The sequence below is a fragment of the Ictalurus punctatus genome, chromosome 8, assembly GCF_001660625.3.
Source record: "Ictalurus punctatus breed USDA103 chromosome 8, Coco_2.0, whole genome shotgun sequence".
Lineage (NCBI taxonomy): Eukaryota > Metazoa > Chordata > Actinopteri > Siluriformes > Ictaluridae > Ictalurus > Ictalurus punctatus.
The window spans coordinates 9,776,591-9,795,222 of NC_030423.2; the positions used below are offsets into that span (position 1 = coordinate 9,776,591).

The following is an 18,632-nucleotide window of genomic DNA, read 5'->3' on the forward strand; positions in this document are numbered from 1 at the left end:
TCTTACCCAGTAATACACTATGCCAAAGTTGAAAGAAATTCCAGAAATGATGAGGAAGAAGGTGATTGAAATACATCAGTCTGGGAAGGCTTACAAAGCTATTTCAAAGGCTCTGGGACTCAAAAGGACCACTGTGAAAGCCATTATGTACAGGAACTACAGGCCTCTCTCACATTAATAAAGGTCACTGTTCATGACTCCGCTATAAAAAGACACTGGTCAGAAATGTCATCCATGGAAGAGTGGCGTGGTGAAAACCACTGCTAACCCAGAAGAACATTAAGGTTCATCTGAATTTTACCAAAACACACCTTGTGACCCTATGCCCGATGATAGTCAAACCTTTTGGGAGAATGTTCTGTGAATTGATGAGACGAAAGTGGAACTCTTTGGAAGACAGGGGTCCCATTACATCTGGTGTAAACCAAACACAGAATTCCACAAAAAACTACAGTAAAAACTCTAAAGAACTGCGGAGCGGACACATAAAACCTATACATATGACGCATTTTTGGCATATATCCATAAAAACATACCAATTCATATTATTTCTTATTACATTTTCAGAAAAAATTATACTTAAATTATACTCAAATCCAGCTCTGTGCCATGTTTCCTTCAAGCTGCTATCACAACTTGACTTAACCCACCAATGAAGACCTGCCTCAAGAGTCTTCTCTGTTGTGGTACCCAACTGGTGAAGTGAATGTCTTCGATCAGATGCGTCACTGTCTGTCTTCAATCAAAGAGCGAATATAAAGCACTTCTGTAAGTCACTCTCGATAAGGGAGTGAAAGTAAATGCACAAATGATCAGGACTAGAGGTAGGAAATATCCAACTACAGTACTGTGCAAAAGATTTAGGCATCTGCAAAGAAATGATGTAGAGCAAAGATGCCTTCAAAGAATACTGTAAAGAGCAGTAAACAATAGTAAATGAAAGTCAATATTTGGTCTGACGAGAAATATATATATATATATTAGTCTCTGGTACAATTTGTGCAGTTTTATCAGGAAATTAGCTGGTTGTATTGAGTTGTATTGAGCATCTTGCAGAACCAGTCACGGATCTTCGGGAGACTTTGACTGTCACACTTGCTTTTATTTTTGCAGCAAAACCCAGCAACCTTCATTGTGTTTTTGTTCTGATTAGTGGTCTCTTATGGAATATGCTGCTTTCTTTAATGACATACAAACATTTTTCTGTAACATTTAATTTTGTGCTAGAAAACTAATGTTTGGGAATCTAAAATGTTTTTGTACTGACTATATAATGTACAAGTCATAAAATAAAAAAATCTATAACAACATTTGTCCTTAAATTATAGTGTGCCTAAAACTTTTGCACAGTACTGTATATCCAACTTTTGGGCAACACTACAGACCAGAATGCATAAGGAATGATATACTCAAGCAAAAATGACAAGATGTCCTGTTTGCATATGCCGATTTCCTCTTCCGACAGACCGTGCTTGTTAATGCCAAGGGTGAACATCTTCTCAGCCTTGATAGCTGCAAGTGTTGCTTTAACTTCAATGTCACATTATACTGCTTTACCTAGGTTGCTCCAGGTTCCTCCAGCAGACTCGGAGGGGAGAGGTTGCTACAAACTTTACATGCCTTTTGAGAGTAGACCACCTGAATTGGCGACCAAATGCACACACATCAGACTGCATCAGAGCTCTCCTTGCATGAGCTATCCCCAAAACAGAGAAAACATAGAAAAACCACAGCCTGAAGGGCAAGGAAGAATGCCTTTCTTCTTTAATGCTAGACAGCCATTCAGAGACAAGCAGCTGTGGCCTAGAGAAGGTTCAGAATAAAAAAAATAGCACTCCATTGAAAGCCAACTCACCAAAGTGAGTATGTTGTCTTTCTAACAAGTGTAACAATGATTTAAATTAGACAGTACACTTCAGGTCAAATGACTAATTTATTAATAGCAAGAAGTAAGATTCAATATGATTGCTAGGTCCCATCACTGTTTGCCAGTCCAGTGTACCCAGTCTATATGACAAGATGTTTTCAGCAGCTGTGAGGAAACCAGTATGCCCAGAGGAAACCTATATGGACATGGACAGAGGGAGAACATGCAAAGCCCTATCCTGACAGTAGGTAGAGCTCAGGATCTAACCTGGACTAGTGCCACCCAGTCAAAATGGTGTTAATATAATTTATCTGATTAGTGGCCAAAATGCCTCCCTGGCTGAGACCCAGAAGGCAGTAGGATTTTGGAACAAATTATTCTTACAGAATTAATATGGGTCATGCCACCAAGAAATATATGTAACAAATGCAAGAGTTTATTGTCAAAAAGTTTATTGAGTAATAAAAGCCACAAGGGGGGAGGTTTTTCTTTCTCATGTTGAAAGAAAAAGGACACTGCAGACCATCATGTCAGCAGATGACTGAAAGTCACTTGTCCACAGGGAAAGAAGACAAGGTTTGGCAGTGTTTCCACTGCAACCACACTTTTCCTACAGGAGGAAGCCATCTCAAATGAATAAATTTTTTGTTCCTTTAAATGGATTAGGTAAGCATATGAGGAAGATGTGAACCTGAACACAAATAGGTTCTGTCCTGTTCTCTCCCTTGCCTGCTGTGCAGATTTGGTAAATGAGCACATTCCCTCTTTGTAGGTTATGAAGAATTGAGTAATTATATCTCTCATCTGTGCAACATCAAACAAGCTTGCAGATCAAGAGGAAACCTGTCGTAATGTTGAGAGACAGAGAGAGAGAGAGAGAGAGAGAGAGAGAGAGAGAGAGAGAGAGAGAGAGAGAGAGAGAGAGAGAGAGAGAGAATCACTAGTTTACTTGTCAAACCTGTTTTAGGCAAAAAAAATTTGAAGATATATATATATATATATATATATATATATATATTATATATATATATATATATATATATATATATATATATATATATATATATATATATAGACCCTATATGGCATTCATATATTTTAAATGAGTTCTTTTGTAAAGAGACATAGTTACAGAGTCAAATTTTTAGCTTGCTAATGAAGAATTACAAATCAGCACATTTTGTCAGTAGCTGAGCTTAGATCGGAGTTTAATGCTCTATTTTGCCCCCATGTGGAATAACAGAGACTAGCTCTTTTCCAAAACATTTGATTCAGTTACAGTCCACAAGACAATTTCATTCGGTTGGCCAGAATATAACCTTTCACAGGCTGCAGGCTACATGTGACAGTCCTGGTCTAGAGAGATATTCTGGACAAAGGTGCCAGGTCCATTTATCTGTGCTAGCTGTAGTGGGCTTTCTCAGAGTAAGCAAGCTCATTAGTGGCTAGACTTCAGTTTGCATCAGAGGACACCAAGTTCCAAATGAAAAGACATTAGTCAGTCAATCACTACTATTCAATAGGTCAGTAAATCAATTAGGATCCTTTAATGCTTTGTAAATTCTAATGAGGCTGCTCAAAACATACCCATTTAACAAAGTACATACCCCTGTGTCCTGTAAACCACTTCATTTACCATTTATCAGGAAAGGCCAGAATCATCCAAGCTCCAGGCAGTTGTGTGCTGCACAGGACTGGAAGATGATCGATTTGAGCCAGAAGTGCTTTCTCAGCAAATGCGCTGAGGTTTCCACAGACATCACACCAGACTGTGGTCCTCCTCTGTGCTCCTCGTGTACCTCATAGTGCTTATAGTGCACTGGGAAAATGATATAGATGAGGCATGTGAGCACTTAATAATGTTTTGCTTGTGGTGGATGCCAAACATCTGCAGTGGTAGGGTGCAGATGAGAAGAGTATCGAGTGTATGTGGAGGTAAAGGAAGGACCCTGGGAACCAGATGTCACAGGGAGTGATCCTGGGAAACCAGCCCTTACTGCTGAAAACTCTGGGGGTGTAGTGGGCTCACCAGTAAAACACTGAGGAAGTTGGGTGCTATCTTGATGACTTGAAGCTTCAAGCAGCAATTCTCGATTGCATGCATAAACTACAGAGATAGTCATATAACAAATTTAAGAAAAGTCTTTGCATAAAATGTTTAACACTATATTGACTGTCCAGTTTCCTCCTACTTGGTGGTCCAGTGTCCTCCTTCTTTCAAACTCACTTACCGTAACAGTTTTGAGGGGTTTGGTAAAGAGAGCATAGACTGTGCGACCATAAGAGACAGAAACAAAGCCAGATGCAGAGAAAAAAGTGAAAACAGAGACAGATATGTTGCAGGGATTGGTGTCAATCCAAAAGCCTGGTATGATCAATAAAGCTTTCTGAATTTGGGTCACAATGCTTCATCTGATATTTAAGCCACCAAACCGGAGCTGGAGAGTTCCAGAGAATCTTCTGAGAGGAAGAAAAAAAATAGAAGGAAGGAAGGTGGAACATATAATGTGAAAACAAGCAACAAAACAAGGAGTAACAAAGAATGGAAGCTCCTTCATTGACTCGGTCTGTGAAAGTGAGTGAAAGCTTCAAGGCTGATCGTGGTTAAAAATGCAGGAGAACAGAGCAGCATTTGAGTCTATTAAATAATATATCTGCAAAATGACGCGCTGGGCACTTTGTATAAACTCATCAAAGGCTGAGGTTGGCACAATGCAGCCACTGATATTCCATAAAACATGAAGACGTGTGATGCGAATGATATAATACTGACTCTTGTGGGTGTTTGCAGCTGAAAAGTGAACATTAGACTGAAAAACACTTTTAAAAGCACTTGACAGTTACCAGCTATATAAACAGGATACAGTGCCCTCCACTAATATTGGCACCCTTGGTAAATATGAGCAAAGAAGGCTGTGAAAAATTGTCTGTATTGTTTAACCTTTTGATCTTTTGTTCAGAAAATTCACAAAAATACTCTGCTCTCATGGATATCAAACAGTTGCAAACACAACACAGGTTTATCAAAAAAAAACTATATATATATATATATATATATATATATATATATATATATATATATATATATATATATATATATATATCTTTGTTATATCTTTGTTAAATATAGGTGTGCAACAATTATTGGCACCCCATGAACTCATAAGAAAAATATATTTGAAGTATATTCCCATTGAGACTAAATTTTTTTTAGTACACATGGGTGACCATGACTTCTTGTTTCACAGGAGTATAAATATAAGGTAACACATAGGCCAAAATGTTGCACACCTATATTTAACAAAGATATATATTTTTTGGATAAACCTGTGTTGTGGTTGCAGTTGTTTGATATCCATCAGTACCTTGATTCAACCTGATTATGACAATGACTCTGATTAAGAAACTACCATGTAAACAGTCATTTTTGATGACCTTAATTCGACTAAAGTCATACTCGAAGTAAACACAAATCGAATAAAGAAATGTGGAGTATTCCTTTTTTAGTTGCATTATCGACATGAATTACAGACATGTAAACACCTTAATCACACTATTAATGTTGTGTGGGAGTTGTCACCACATTTTGCACGAGGACACACACACACACACACACACACACACACGACAGTGCTCAACGTTTGATGGCAAACAAGAGAGCACGGCTGCATCCGAAACTGCATACTTACCTACTATATAGTAGGTGAAATACATGCATCTCAGCTGCTATTTATTAAGTAAATATGCTATTTCGGATGCAGCCCACGGCTTCAAGCAGTCGTCTATATGCACATATAGCATGACTAATAATTGACTGCACTCGAAGCATTCATGAAATTAAAAATAAAAACACCCAAAACTGTATACGATACCATAACGAAGACGAACTGTATATTGATACGTGAAATTCCGGCGGGAACGTCGGTCGGTGTGGCGTGGGGACGTAATGACGTGTGCCATTAATCGATTTATGTTCTATAATGTAAAACGGGAACATCAAAGGAACATTCTAAAAAGTGACTCATGTAAACACCTTAATCAGAATATTGTCTTATTCAGAATAAGGTCAATAATTAGATTATTGCTGTCCATGTAAACGTAGTCCATGAGAGCAGAGTATTTTTGTGAATTTTCTATATAAGATGGCGGTTCGGCAGTAGCACGCCGCGGCCTCTCCAGATATAAAGTGGTGCTATTTTCGTCTCGCAGACTGTTTTTAACAGCACATGGACATCAGAGAAACCGGTGTTCATGTTTACCATCGCCATACACTGTTAAAATACAGAAATCATGCAACAACCAGCCTGCATGATGATCTGCTGGAGAAGCAATGCGGTCTCGACTTTCTGCAGAGACCAGGCATCCAGTCCTCCTTGATGCCTTATGCCGGTGCCCAAGGGAGGGGACATCGAAAGCGGTGTGCGAGGAAAAGGAAGCGTGGAAATAGGGCAGGGATCCATGCTAGGCTAAAAGCAAACCCTAGCTGGTCGGCAGTCCCAACCATCCTGCCCTCCAATGTTTGCTCCCTGGACAATAAAACAGCAGGCAATGCGGCATGAGTTTAGAGACTGCTGCGTCTTGGTGTTCACGGAGACATGGCCCAGTGACCGAGTTCTGAATGCCGCCATTCAGCTAGACAGGCTCGCCTCATTTCGTGCTGACAGAAATGCAGCTCTGTGCAGTAAGGCTCAAGGTGGAGGCTTGTGTGTTTACATCAACACGACGGAATAGTGCAAGAATAGGGCTAGTTTCTAGTTACTGCTCATCGCTGGTGGAGTTTGTGACCATTAGATGCAGACCATTTTATTTACCACAGGAATTCACCACTCTTCTGATAATCAGAGAGTGTACATTCCCCACAGTACATTCCCCTAATACTAAGGGGGCGCCTTGTGAGTTGTATGGGGCTATTAGCGAACTGCAGAACACACACCCTGATGGACTGTTTATTGTCGCCGGAAATTTCAATTATGCGAATCTCAAGTTAGTGCTCCATAAATTTCACCAACATGTGGACTTTGCAACGAGAGGGGCGAACACACTGGATCTTGTTTGCACAAACATCCCTGGCACGTACAGGGAAGAGCCCCGCCCCCACCTCAGCTACTCAGACCAGAGCCCTGCCGCCACATTGGCTAATCAGAGCAGAGCCCCGCCCCACCTCGGCTACTCAGACCAGAGCCCCGCCCCATTCTCGGCTACTCAGACCAGAGCCCCGCCCCCATCTCGGCTACTCAGATCACATCTCTGTTATGCTAATCGCAGCATACAGACTGCTCGTTAGATGCTCCGAACCGGTTTTGAAGCAGGTGAAAACCTGGCCAGTAGGAGACATCTCTGCTCTTCAAGACTGCTTTGAGCACACTGATTGGGACATGTTCAGGGAAGCTGCAACTGACAGCAACCCCACCAACTTCGAGGAATACATGGCATCAGTGACCAGCTACAGCAGCAAGTGCATTGATGACGTCACCGTCTTTAAGATAATCGCTACACACTCCAACCAGAAGCCGTGGATGACTACGGAGGTGCATGCACTGCTGAGGACTCGAGACTCGAGGTGACAAGGCGGCCCGAAGAACGGCGACGGCCAAACTGTTCCGGGTCATCAGAGAGGCAAAGCGCACACACGCGCCCAGAAAATCCACAGCCACTTCACGGATAGCAGCGACCTGCTGCGCATGTGGCAGGGCATTCAGGCCATCAGCAACTACAGGACATCATTGTCTGTGATAGTGATGCCTCCTTTCCAGATGCACTGGACAACTTCTACACTCGGTTTGAGGCACAGAATGATGTGGCAGCAAGGAAGACCACCCCTCCTCCCAACGACCATGTGCTGTGTCTAACCACGGCCGATGTGAGGAAAGTGCTATGCGGAGTCAACTCGCGGAAGGCTGCTGCACCAGACAACATTCCTGGCAGAGTGCTCAGAGGATGTGCAGACCAGCTAGCAGATGTTTTCACTGACATCTTCAACATCTCCCTGAGCAGCACCATCGTTCCAAAGTGCTTCAAGGCTACCACCACTGTCCCCATGCCGAAGAAGTCTTCAGTGTCCTGCCTCAATGACTATAGTCTCGTTGCACTCACATCCATCATCATGAAGTGCTTATAGAGGCTCATCATGAGGCACATAAAGACAATGCTCACTGGACCCACTGCAGTTCGCATATCACACCAACCGCTCAACAGATGATGCCATTGCCACCACCCTACATCTGGCCCTCACCCACCTGGACAAGAAGGACACCTACGTTCAAATGCTGGTCATAGACTTCCTGACTGGGAGGCCTCAATCAGTCGGGATCAGGAACAGCATCCCCAGCACCACCACACTGAGCACGGGGGCCCCTCAGGGCTGTGTGCTCAGTCCACTGCTGTTCACTCTGCTGACTCACGACTGTGCAGCAAGGTATGGCTGCAATTACATCATCAAGTTTGCCAATGACACGACTGTGGTGGGGCTCATCAGCAAGAACGATGAGTCAGCATACAGAGAGAAGGTGAAGCGGCTAATGGACAGGTGCAGAGCCAACAAACTGTCTCTAAATGTGGACAAAACAAAAGAGATGTTCACTCTCCGCTGAACATCGATGGCTCCTATATGGAGATCCTGAAGAGCATCAAATTCCTTGGTGTTCACCTGAGGGACCAGGTGAGGTTCTCCGTCAACACCAGCTCCATAGCCAAGAAAGCCCAGCAGCGTCTCCACTTTCTACGAAGGCTGAAGAAAGCCCTCGTAAATCTCCCACCCTTCATCCTCACCATGTTCTACAGAGGAACTATTGAGAGCATCCTGAGCATTGGCATCACTCTCTGGTTCAGAAATTGCACCTCATTGGATTGCAAGACCCTGCAGCGGATAGTAAAGACAACCGAGAAGATCATCGGGGTCTCGCTCCCCCCCAGCACAGACATTTACACCACACACTGCATCCGCAAAGCCGCCAGCATTGTTGATGACCCAACACACCCCTCACACACACTCTTCACCTTCCTGCCATCTGGAAAAAGGTACCGAAGCATTCGGGCCCTTATGGCCAGACTGTGTAACAGCTTCTTCCTCCAAGCCATCAGACTCCTCAATACATAGAGACTGGACTGACACACACACACACACACACACACACACACACACACACACACACACACACACACACTAGGACTGCACAATTAATCAAATATCAATCTCGATTACGATTTTGACTGCCCGATTACATGAACCTTATCGACTTAGATATTGACGTTTAAAATTCATCCTCCACTCATAGAAAACTCTGCTGCATATCTAATCAAGCGCTTCCTAAACTTACAGCTAGTCACCATAGATGACATCAGGGATGACATCATTTTGTAATGCCAAAACCCGGAAACGAGTTTGCATTTTAGTGCTCGAGCTGCCAGCTTCGCTTCATGCGTCAGCGCTTGTGCAAGGGTAAATCATGACACTGTTGCTAAATGGGACTACACACATTGTTGGGGACATAAAACGTCATCACGCCAAACAGGAAAAGTCTTTGCAGATAAACTGGTTCAGGTATGCTGCGCACAATTCCAAAAAAAATATGGATGAAGATTCATCCACGGAGCAAATCTGTATTATGGAAAATGTTTTTAAAATCAAGTTTGGAAAAGTTGTCGGAAACTTGGTGTTGGTGAGGTTGAAGTCGATCGACCGTGGTGTAGTTCGTTTATACCATATGGTGAGCTTTTTATTTCTGGCGATTGTATTTAGGTTTCAAACTCCATAAAAGTTGTGTTCATTCACAACTTCTTTCTTTCACAATCAAGCTTTCCGGGTTCCGGTACAAAATGACATGTGCCACTCTATTGGGAGATTTGGCTGTGTCTCTCCTCCTGTTAACACTGTTACTGCCTTTTCTGCATATGCATTTTGCAGTTTCATTTGGTTGATGGCATTTTTATTTTGACTTATCCTATATTTTGGGTACAATTTTATTTATATTTTGCTTCTACGAGACGATGCACTTTAAGGATCAGTCTAATTTGATGCAAAGATTTGTACATTAGCAGGAATATAGCACAACATTAAGGTGAAAGCAGCGGTCGGTTTATTTAAATGTGAAAGTGCAATAAAAATATGTTGTCCCTAGAATCAATGAATAATCATGATAAATAATCATGATCTCAATATTGATCAAAATAATCGTGATCATCATTTTGGCGATAATCATGCAGCCCTAACACACACACACTCTCTGAACCAAACACCACCCCACTCCCATTGCAATATTTGCACATTCCTGCATTGACTCTGTTGAATTTTTGCTGCTACTGTATTATAAAAATATAGTATTTAATTTATTGTCACTATTATACATTTTACCTAGCTGCTACCACAATAACTGCTATTTCTATATTTGGTACAGTATATGCTAATCTGCTGAGACTAAGTTACGTTCAAATTTATAGTATTTTGAAATTATACTGTTACTCCTTGGCACCTATCTTCTGTACTACCAGTTATATCAGACACTTCCACACTAAAATGATACTGTTTGGCACTACACTGTCACTTACTGTGCCTATTGTCCTGTTTTAGTAGTTATTGTACCGTCCTGAGTTGTTAGCACACGTCTGCACGTGTACATTATGTCGAAATGTGCAGATCTTATTTAGTTCTGTGTCTCATGTGGTTAGTGTGTTGTTTTATGTAGCACCATGGTCCTGGAGGAATGTTGTTTCGTTTCACTGTGTATTGTACCAGCTGTATATGGTTGAAATGACAATAAAGCCACTTGAACTTGAAATTCAATTAGTCATTCATAACAATGGGTAAGACCAAGAAATACATCTGTGATGTGCGGCAAAAGGTTGCCGCGCATCACAAAATGGGAAGTGGCTATAAGAAAATAGCACAAGCATTGAAAATGCCCATTCACCATCAGGGCACTAATTACGTTCCAGTCAACTTCAAATCTTAAGAATTAACCTGGAAGAGGACGTGTGTCTATACTGTCTCAACGCACTGTGAAGGTTCAAGTGGACAAAAAAATCTCCAAGTATCACATCTGGAGAATTGCAGAAGTTAGTGTCTTGGGGTCAGAAAGTATCCAAAAGTACACTAAGAAAGTCACCTACATCACCACATGTTGTTTGCAATGGTTTAAAGAAAAAAGCCTCTACTCTCATCCAAAAACAAACTCAAGCGTCTTCAGTTTGCCAGACACTACTGGAACTACTGGGTCTATGAAACCAAAATAGAGCTTTTTGGCAATAAACACCAGAGGTGGTTTTGGAGCACACAGAGAGGTAGCCATATGTTAAAGTACCTCATGCCCACGGTTAAATATGGTGGTGGCTCTTTAATGTTTTGGGGCTGTTTTTCTGCCAGAGGATCTGGTCATTTTGTTAGGATACATGGCATCAGGGATGCTATCAAATATCAACAGATATTAAATGAATCAGGCATTACAGGAGAAGACTCAGAGCTGTTATCTTGGCAAAGTGAGGTAGCACAAATTATTGACTAAACCAGGTGCACACTGTGCAATATTTAATAGTCTTTTGTGACTGTTGCTTGTTAGACTGTACGAACATGATCCCCACAATAAGCCATGACACACTGTAGGATCTCAGTTGACATTAAGGTCAGACTGTTCGACAATCAAGACGTGAAAAACGGATGCACACAAGAAGACTCATACGAAGTAGAAGAAGCCACAGGACTGTGCCTCAAATCTTCTGACACTGTGAGAATTTAATCTGAGGAAAAATGTGATTGCAACAGCCATTAATCGGCTGTCGCGGAACGCGTCAAACTAGTGATCAGAGATTACAGATTTTGGCCTAGGATTATAGGAATCTTTTAGTATTCTCAAAATTTGTCTCAGATGACCAAATAGTGGCCAAAATCGTACAGTGTGAACCTGGCTTAAAAAGGTGTCAATAATTGTTGCACACCTATATATAACAAAGTTGGGTTTTATTTTGGATAAACCTGTGTCTTGTTTGAAATTGTTTGATATGCATGAGAGCAGGGTATTTTTGTGATTTTTTTTTAACAAAAGATCAAATGTTTAAACAATAAAGACAATTTTCTACAGCCTTCTTTGCTCATATTAACCAAGGGTGCCAATATTAGTGGAGGGCACTGTATATATTCTGACATGTACTACTGAATCTAAGGCAACAGCATAAATGAGTAATATCAAAGCTGGAATTGAATCTAACATAGAAGTGCTCTGGAGCGGTGGCTTGGCTTAAAAAATTACTTAAAATCAAAGTCAAATCTGATTTATTTCAGATCATCTAAACCAGATCATGTCTTTCATCACCTTGATTAGAAACTGTTCTAATTTCCAATCAGTATAGCCAGGGGCTTAGAAAATCGAGTGCACTCCACTGCTGAGGAGCAAAAAACAACAAATAAATCAATAAGGAAACACAAAGAGAGAGACACAAAGGGAGGGTTTTACCGTTGTGATAACAGAGGTGTGTATTTTTTTCATGACATCATCCATCTCAAGGAGTTTGGGCCCAATTAGAGAGCTGTGCGGCCCGCTGATGTGTCCAATGTGGTCCAGTCCCAGATAATGCAGGATCAACACGTCCCAGTCGTCTCTCTTCAGGGTGCTGTCCAAATGACGTGTCACATTGTTGTCCACCTGAGACATACACACATGTGCATATACAATAAAATGAGTCATTTCCAGGTAGACAAATCATAACTACAATAGCTATCCTATGTGTTGCCCAGTCCTATGGGAGTACAATTATCTACAGTAGGTTAAAAAGCGGCAACTAACGTAATTTAACTCAAAGTTATGAGTTTTAGCTGAATGGCACAATAGTAAGTAAGTTTCCATGTCCCTTCATATTCCTGAATTTCTGGAAATATCATCAAGGAACTGTTCCAGCTAATTAATAGGCCTATTTTACCACAGATAAATTATACTGGGGTGGTTTTTTTTGTTTGTTTGTTTTAAGAAAAATATCACAAACGATTTTCTTTTATGGAACTGAACCGGAAGTAGAGCTTCTCTTTATCTGCTTATTGGATGACTGAAGTAACAAAATGCTGGTGACAGTTTTACCAATAGTCTACTGAACCTGCTTGTCCACCATGCAACTGTTAATTGTGAACTGACAGCCCAAATTTGTATTTTGCTTCTCCTGGGCATCTGGGCTTGTGATTTGTCCACCCCTGATTTAATCGTAATCCTTATATTGCCTACATAATGAATATAACATAATTGGGGGAATTAGAGGTCATTTTTTATTGATTTTGTGTCTTTTTGGTTACATACTGCAGAGCATTATTAATTTATGATTATTTAATATTTGTCTAATTGTGTTCGTTTCCAGTTTTTATTTTTCAGGTTATACATCTTCTACTCTTAAAACTGTCAACTGTCAGCCTCATCCTTATAAAAATAAATAAATAAATAAATAAAACCTCATTTCTAATCTAGCTCTTATATCACACACTCGATATAGTAAACCATGGATGAATGGCATTTTTCAAAAATTGCACACTAATAAAAGTGAAGTTTTGCTTATTGACCCTAAATTCTTACTGTCCAAATGCCCTTGTCAGTAAGATTGATGGGGCACGAGATGGAAAAACTGGGCATGATATTTTACCTCTCTCTTAGTCTCTCTGAACACAAATAATGCTTAAATTTGGTCTTGCTTTGATCACTCCTCATCTTGACTACCGTAAACCCCTGTTTTCCCCCATTCCCAGGAAAAACTATACAATAGCTTCAGTATACACAAATCTCAGCTGATACAATTCTCATACCTGCAAAATCTGCTCACATCACAAGCTACGCTGGCTACTAGTTTCAGTCAGGTCCAGTATGAACTCCTGCATTAAGACATACAGGATAAAGCCTTACAAGTCTGTGCTCCATCTTACCTTTCTGAGCTGCTCAATCCCTGCACCCCTGTATATACTCTCAGATCTTCTGACACAGAGCGCTTAACTGTCCCTGAGTTTAAATTGTCCACTAAGGTAGGCAGGTGTTTCAGTGTCTCAGCACTTAAACTTTGGAACAGACTACCTCAATCACTGCACCATCCCTTCTTTTAAAGCTGAGCTGAAAACATTTCTGTTCTCTGAACACCTTTTCCAATTTTTCTCCCCCTATATTCTACATTATTATGAATATAACCATTAAATGTGAAAGACTTTTTTGGTGATTCAATATTTATTCTTCTTTATCTTATTTTATCTTTATTTCATCTGACTTTCTTCTCAAGTGTATTTGCTCCTAATTTCTCCTTGGGATCAATAAAGGGTTATCTCTTTCTTAAATACAATAAAACTACTTCATTCCTAATTGGATGAATAATTGTGATAAATATTTGTGATCTCAATACTGACCAAAATGATAATGATTATAACCATGAATGAAGCCATAAACACAATGGCTTTTGCTACTATTATAGGAAAACCACCAACATCAGAGTGGTGTGTTACAGCCCAGTGCAAAGCAGAGGTACCGTTACCACTCCGAATTTGATTCGGTTTCAATAACCAACAAGACGTTGTACAGAAAATGCCACCATATATCAACAATGCAAAGTCTTTTTTCTGTAAAATAATAGCACTTTTTCAATCCAGTTATTATTCATCAGTCTTAGGTTGTGTAGTGTCCATCGTTACACATCCCTGTGAACGAGCTGTTAATATAGAAACAATAACATGTTTGAACGAGTGCATTAATGTAAACCTGTGATTTGTGTTGCAGCTGACACTACCGTCCAGTCTAAGACTACCACCCAGACTGCAGAATTCAACAGTGCTGTACTATCATACATTTTAATGACTGAACCTGAATGGTGTTGAATCTACCCATGTGTGCTGATAAATGTATTATGTAATTACGCAACTTTGTTGGTATCTTTTTATTTGTATCAATGAAGCCCTGATGTGAAAAAGGGTTTTACTGAATGTGTTTAACTGAAATAAAATAAAATACAACCAAAGGAATTGTAGTGCACATATAGCCTTATTGCAACCTCTGCTTCCCTCACCTCAGTGTAGTCGGAGACAAAGAAAGACGTGGTGCCGTCGTACTCTAAGAAGTGCTTAGGGAAAAGCCGCACCCACGTGTCATCACCGTAGAAGATGATCCTTTTCCCAGTGTTTTTGGCCTGCCAGAGAAGGTTGTCCTCTAAGAGCGCCTGGGAGTTCAGGTTCAATACAACATCGATGAAGCCGGGAATGCTGCCCGTGGTCAGAGCCTAGCCAAGAACATTAAACAGTGAAATGAAGTTATTGTTACCTAATAACAATTTGAGAGCAAGGCAATTAAAAGTAAGCTTGAAGGCAGGGTTTTTAAGTTAAAACACTTATCATAATATGTGTGGCGCCCTGGATATAAAACGTTCTATATCCCTGCAACTGAGAAATCAGGTTTTAATCAAAATTGGGTTTTTCTTTGATAACGCTGCTTTCAGAAAGCCTAAATATATTTCCAATAGATCGTAGAAATGTTTTTTTTCTCTCTCTCTCTCTCCTTAATGAGCTTTCTAGACTTGCCTAGCCTTTCTGTAAATTTCATGTTCGGGAGAGTTGATAAGTAGTCTGTCTAACAAACAGCAAAAATGGCTGTAAGCTACAAAAACAGCTGTAAACTATGAATGAAGATGCATATAAAGACAGACATAGTTTTCATGGTCATACATGCCAAATTAAATCAATAATACAGTACTAAATTAAATTAGAAATTGTCATTCTTTGCTCAACTTTTGAGGGTAACTAGAGTTTACAATGCTATAACATTTGATTGAGATGCACTAAAAGTATGTGGATGCCTGATTACGATCCCCATATGTGTGATTTCCGCAAACTGTTGCCACAAAGTTGGAAGTACACAATTGATTGAATATCTTTGTATACTGTAGCTGTAATAAGATTTCCCTTCACAGGAACTAAAGGTCCAGTTTCAAACATGTTTCAGCATGACAATACCCCTGTGCTCAAAGGTCCATGAAGACATGGTTTGCCAAGGTTGGAGAGGAAGAACTTGAGTGGTCTGCGCAGAGCCCTGACCGCAATCCCACTGAACACATTTGGAATAAATTGGAACTCTGACTGCACCCCAGGGCTTTTCATTTGACATCAGTGCCTGACCTCACTTATACCCATGTGGCTGAATGAGCAAATCCCAACAGACACACTCCAAAATCTATTGGAAAGCCTTCCCAGAAGAGTGGAGGTTATCATTACAGCAAAGGGGAATTAAATCGGTGTTAATACCCATGGTTTTGAAATGGGCACATACAGTATGTGTATCTACATGTTTATGTGTAAAAGAGGATCAGGAAAATGTCATTCATATCAAGAATTCCAAGTCCAGTTTTTAAATCCATTTATTATTTATCTGTCTTAGGTTGTGTAGAGTGCGCATCATTACACGTCCCTGTGAATGAGCTGTTAATATAGAAACAATAACATTCGAACGAGTGCATTAATATAAACCTGTGATTTGTGTTGCAGCTGACACTACCGTCCAGTCAGATTGCAGAATTCAACAGTGCTGTTCTATCAAACATTTTAATGACTGAACCTGAAGCATTGAATCTACCCATGTGTGCTGGTAAATGTATTATGTAATTCCTCAATTTTATTTGTATCACATATTCAAAATTGTCTTTACATTCTAGCAACTGTCAATCAAATATCTGCTCCTAGACATTCAACCAATCAAAGCACGGAGGTGCCTGCCTGTCAGTTCAGAAAGTTGCCCCTGTGTTGTGCTAGCATCCAGGCATTATAGCATTGTCAGCTTGCGTGTAGGCCTGTGCCCAGTCAGGGTTAACCAAGTTACCACAGTAACAGAAAGCAGTGATGGTAAAAATTTGTTTACCACCAGTTATATTTTAAATTGGTTTAAATTTTAATTAGTATTCTGACATGTGGACATGTTGAGTGACGGTGGGTGAAAGCATTTGAGAGGGCAGATCACCATGTGCTGTTATGGTAGGCAGATATCATGTCTGCACAAAATGCATGCTTGTAGTTTTAAATAGCCATTTTCCATACCGCTTATCCTCCACAGGGTTGCGCGGCCCCTGGAGATTATCACGGGAACTCAGGGCTCAAGGCGGGGGACACCCTGGACAGGGTGCCAACCCATCACAGGGCACAATCACTCCCATTCACACAATGCTGACAATTTAGAGATGCCAATCAGCTTACAACGCATATCTTTGGACAAACTCTGCGCACACAGGGCGTAGACAGGAATTGAACCTCCAACCCCAGAAGTTCAAAGCAAACATTCTAACCACTAAGCCACCCTGTTTTGTAAACATAAAAAAAAAACATTAAAAAAAAACAACTGTATACATAGTGGGGGGCACAGCATGATGGCTAGGATAGGCTCCCCACAAGCCTGTGTAGGATAAGCTGTACAGAAAATGGTTGGGATGGATGAATACATTCATAGTTCTCAAGGTTCAGGCTCTGGTGACATCACTTTAGAGGGAATACTTTCTTTCAAAACTGCTAGCTTCAGATAACTTTCAACCAAAACACCTTTAAACTAAAAGGAGATTGCAATCTCTTGGTGATTTGAAGGCTATCTTGTCTTGCTTAAGCGCTCTCAATATGGTTGCACTTTCATTGGTCGATCGCTTCCTCATTACAAGTGTCATTTAAATATTGCTTTTAGAGCAACTTCTCTTTCCATTAGCTTTTGGAAGGTGCTTTCATATAATGAAACTTTCAGTGTTTTCAACATTAAAAAAAAATAAGTGAAGTAGGGAACTATGTGTGCGCAGTCCTTCTATTACTTGAATATACTATAGATATACACTTAAAGGAACCGATGTCTCCTAGTTAATGAATATGCCATAAACTCAGCAAGTGATTCAAGAACACTATGTCGAGAGGCAGTACTTCTCGCGGAGTGATTAAAACACTGGAGAAGAAACAATGAGGGCTACTTATGCCATCCGGTTTGTTCTTCTCACCCTCTTGCACGCCTACACATGATTCACAGCATAATTACTGTTTATTCTGACTGCAAACACGAGAGGCTTTAACATTACAGTGATTTGCCTTAACATCATCTCCTGAGCCAATTAGCGTCTCTGAGAGAGGAATGCAAGTAATAACTAGCTGAGCAAGGACGGGGTCAGCACGGTTCTGCCACTTTTTCTCTGCATTCGTCTCGCTATTTATCACCCGCATTGCTCATCCTGAGCCTAGCCATGTCACGCACGGCATCCTGCGCTCCCAATTTTAACCTCGCATTCCTTCTATGCTGCGTTTGTGCTCTCATATAAATGCAGTTATTATCTCATGTAGCACCTTTCTTCTCAAAAAATACGAATTTTCCATGTCCCACATGCACCTTCGCAGCAGCTCCTGTTGTAGGCACCTACCGCATGTCAAGAATATGCCTGATTATTAGTCACACTATTTTCAGAATTCACTTCTCACATTCCTCACTTATCAGAGTAACCTATTTATTCAGGACAAAGAGGGTGGTTTTTCATTTCCTGGCTGTGCAGCACTTGCGATCAAATTGACACTGAAACACAAGCAATTAGGGTCACAGGCTTCCCTTTCTCTGTGTGTGTATATGTGAGTGGATAATCACTGTCCAGGACAGTGCACAGAGCCCTGTGCACATAATGCCACTGGCATAGCTAAAGGCAAGAAGGAAAGCAGTTCCTAGGACTAGTGAGAATAAAATGCAGCATTCACAGGCTGTTTTTTTTTCTTGTGCAAAATGGAATCCCTGAGAGCTGAACATCATTTTAAAATCAGGCCTGCCAG

At 40.7% G+C, this 18,632-nt stretch overlaps 1 protein-coding gene across 3 annotated transcripts in view; it reads right to left on the minus strand.

Moving 5' to 3' along the window:
• Positions 1-18,632, minus strand: part of pigg (phosphatidylinositol glycan anchor biosynthesis class G) — a 152,886-nt gene that overhangs the window by 118,732 nt on the left and 15,522 nt on the right. For all 3 annotated transcript variants that reach the window (XM_017474768.3, XM_053682043.1, XM_053682044.1), the window contains exons 3-4: positions 14,876-15,085; positions 12,310-12,498 (exon numbers count right to left, since the gene is read on the minus strand). In XM_017474768.3, the coding sequence (XP_017330257.2) occupies positions 12,310-12,498; positions 14,876-15,085 (399 nt within the window). The remainder of the gene's footprint in view (positions 1-12,309; positions 12,499-14,875; positions 15,086-18,632) is intronic.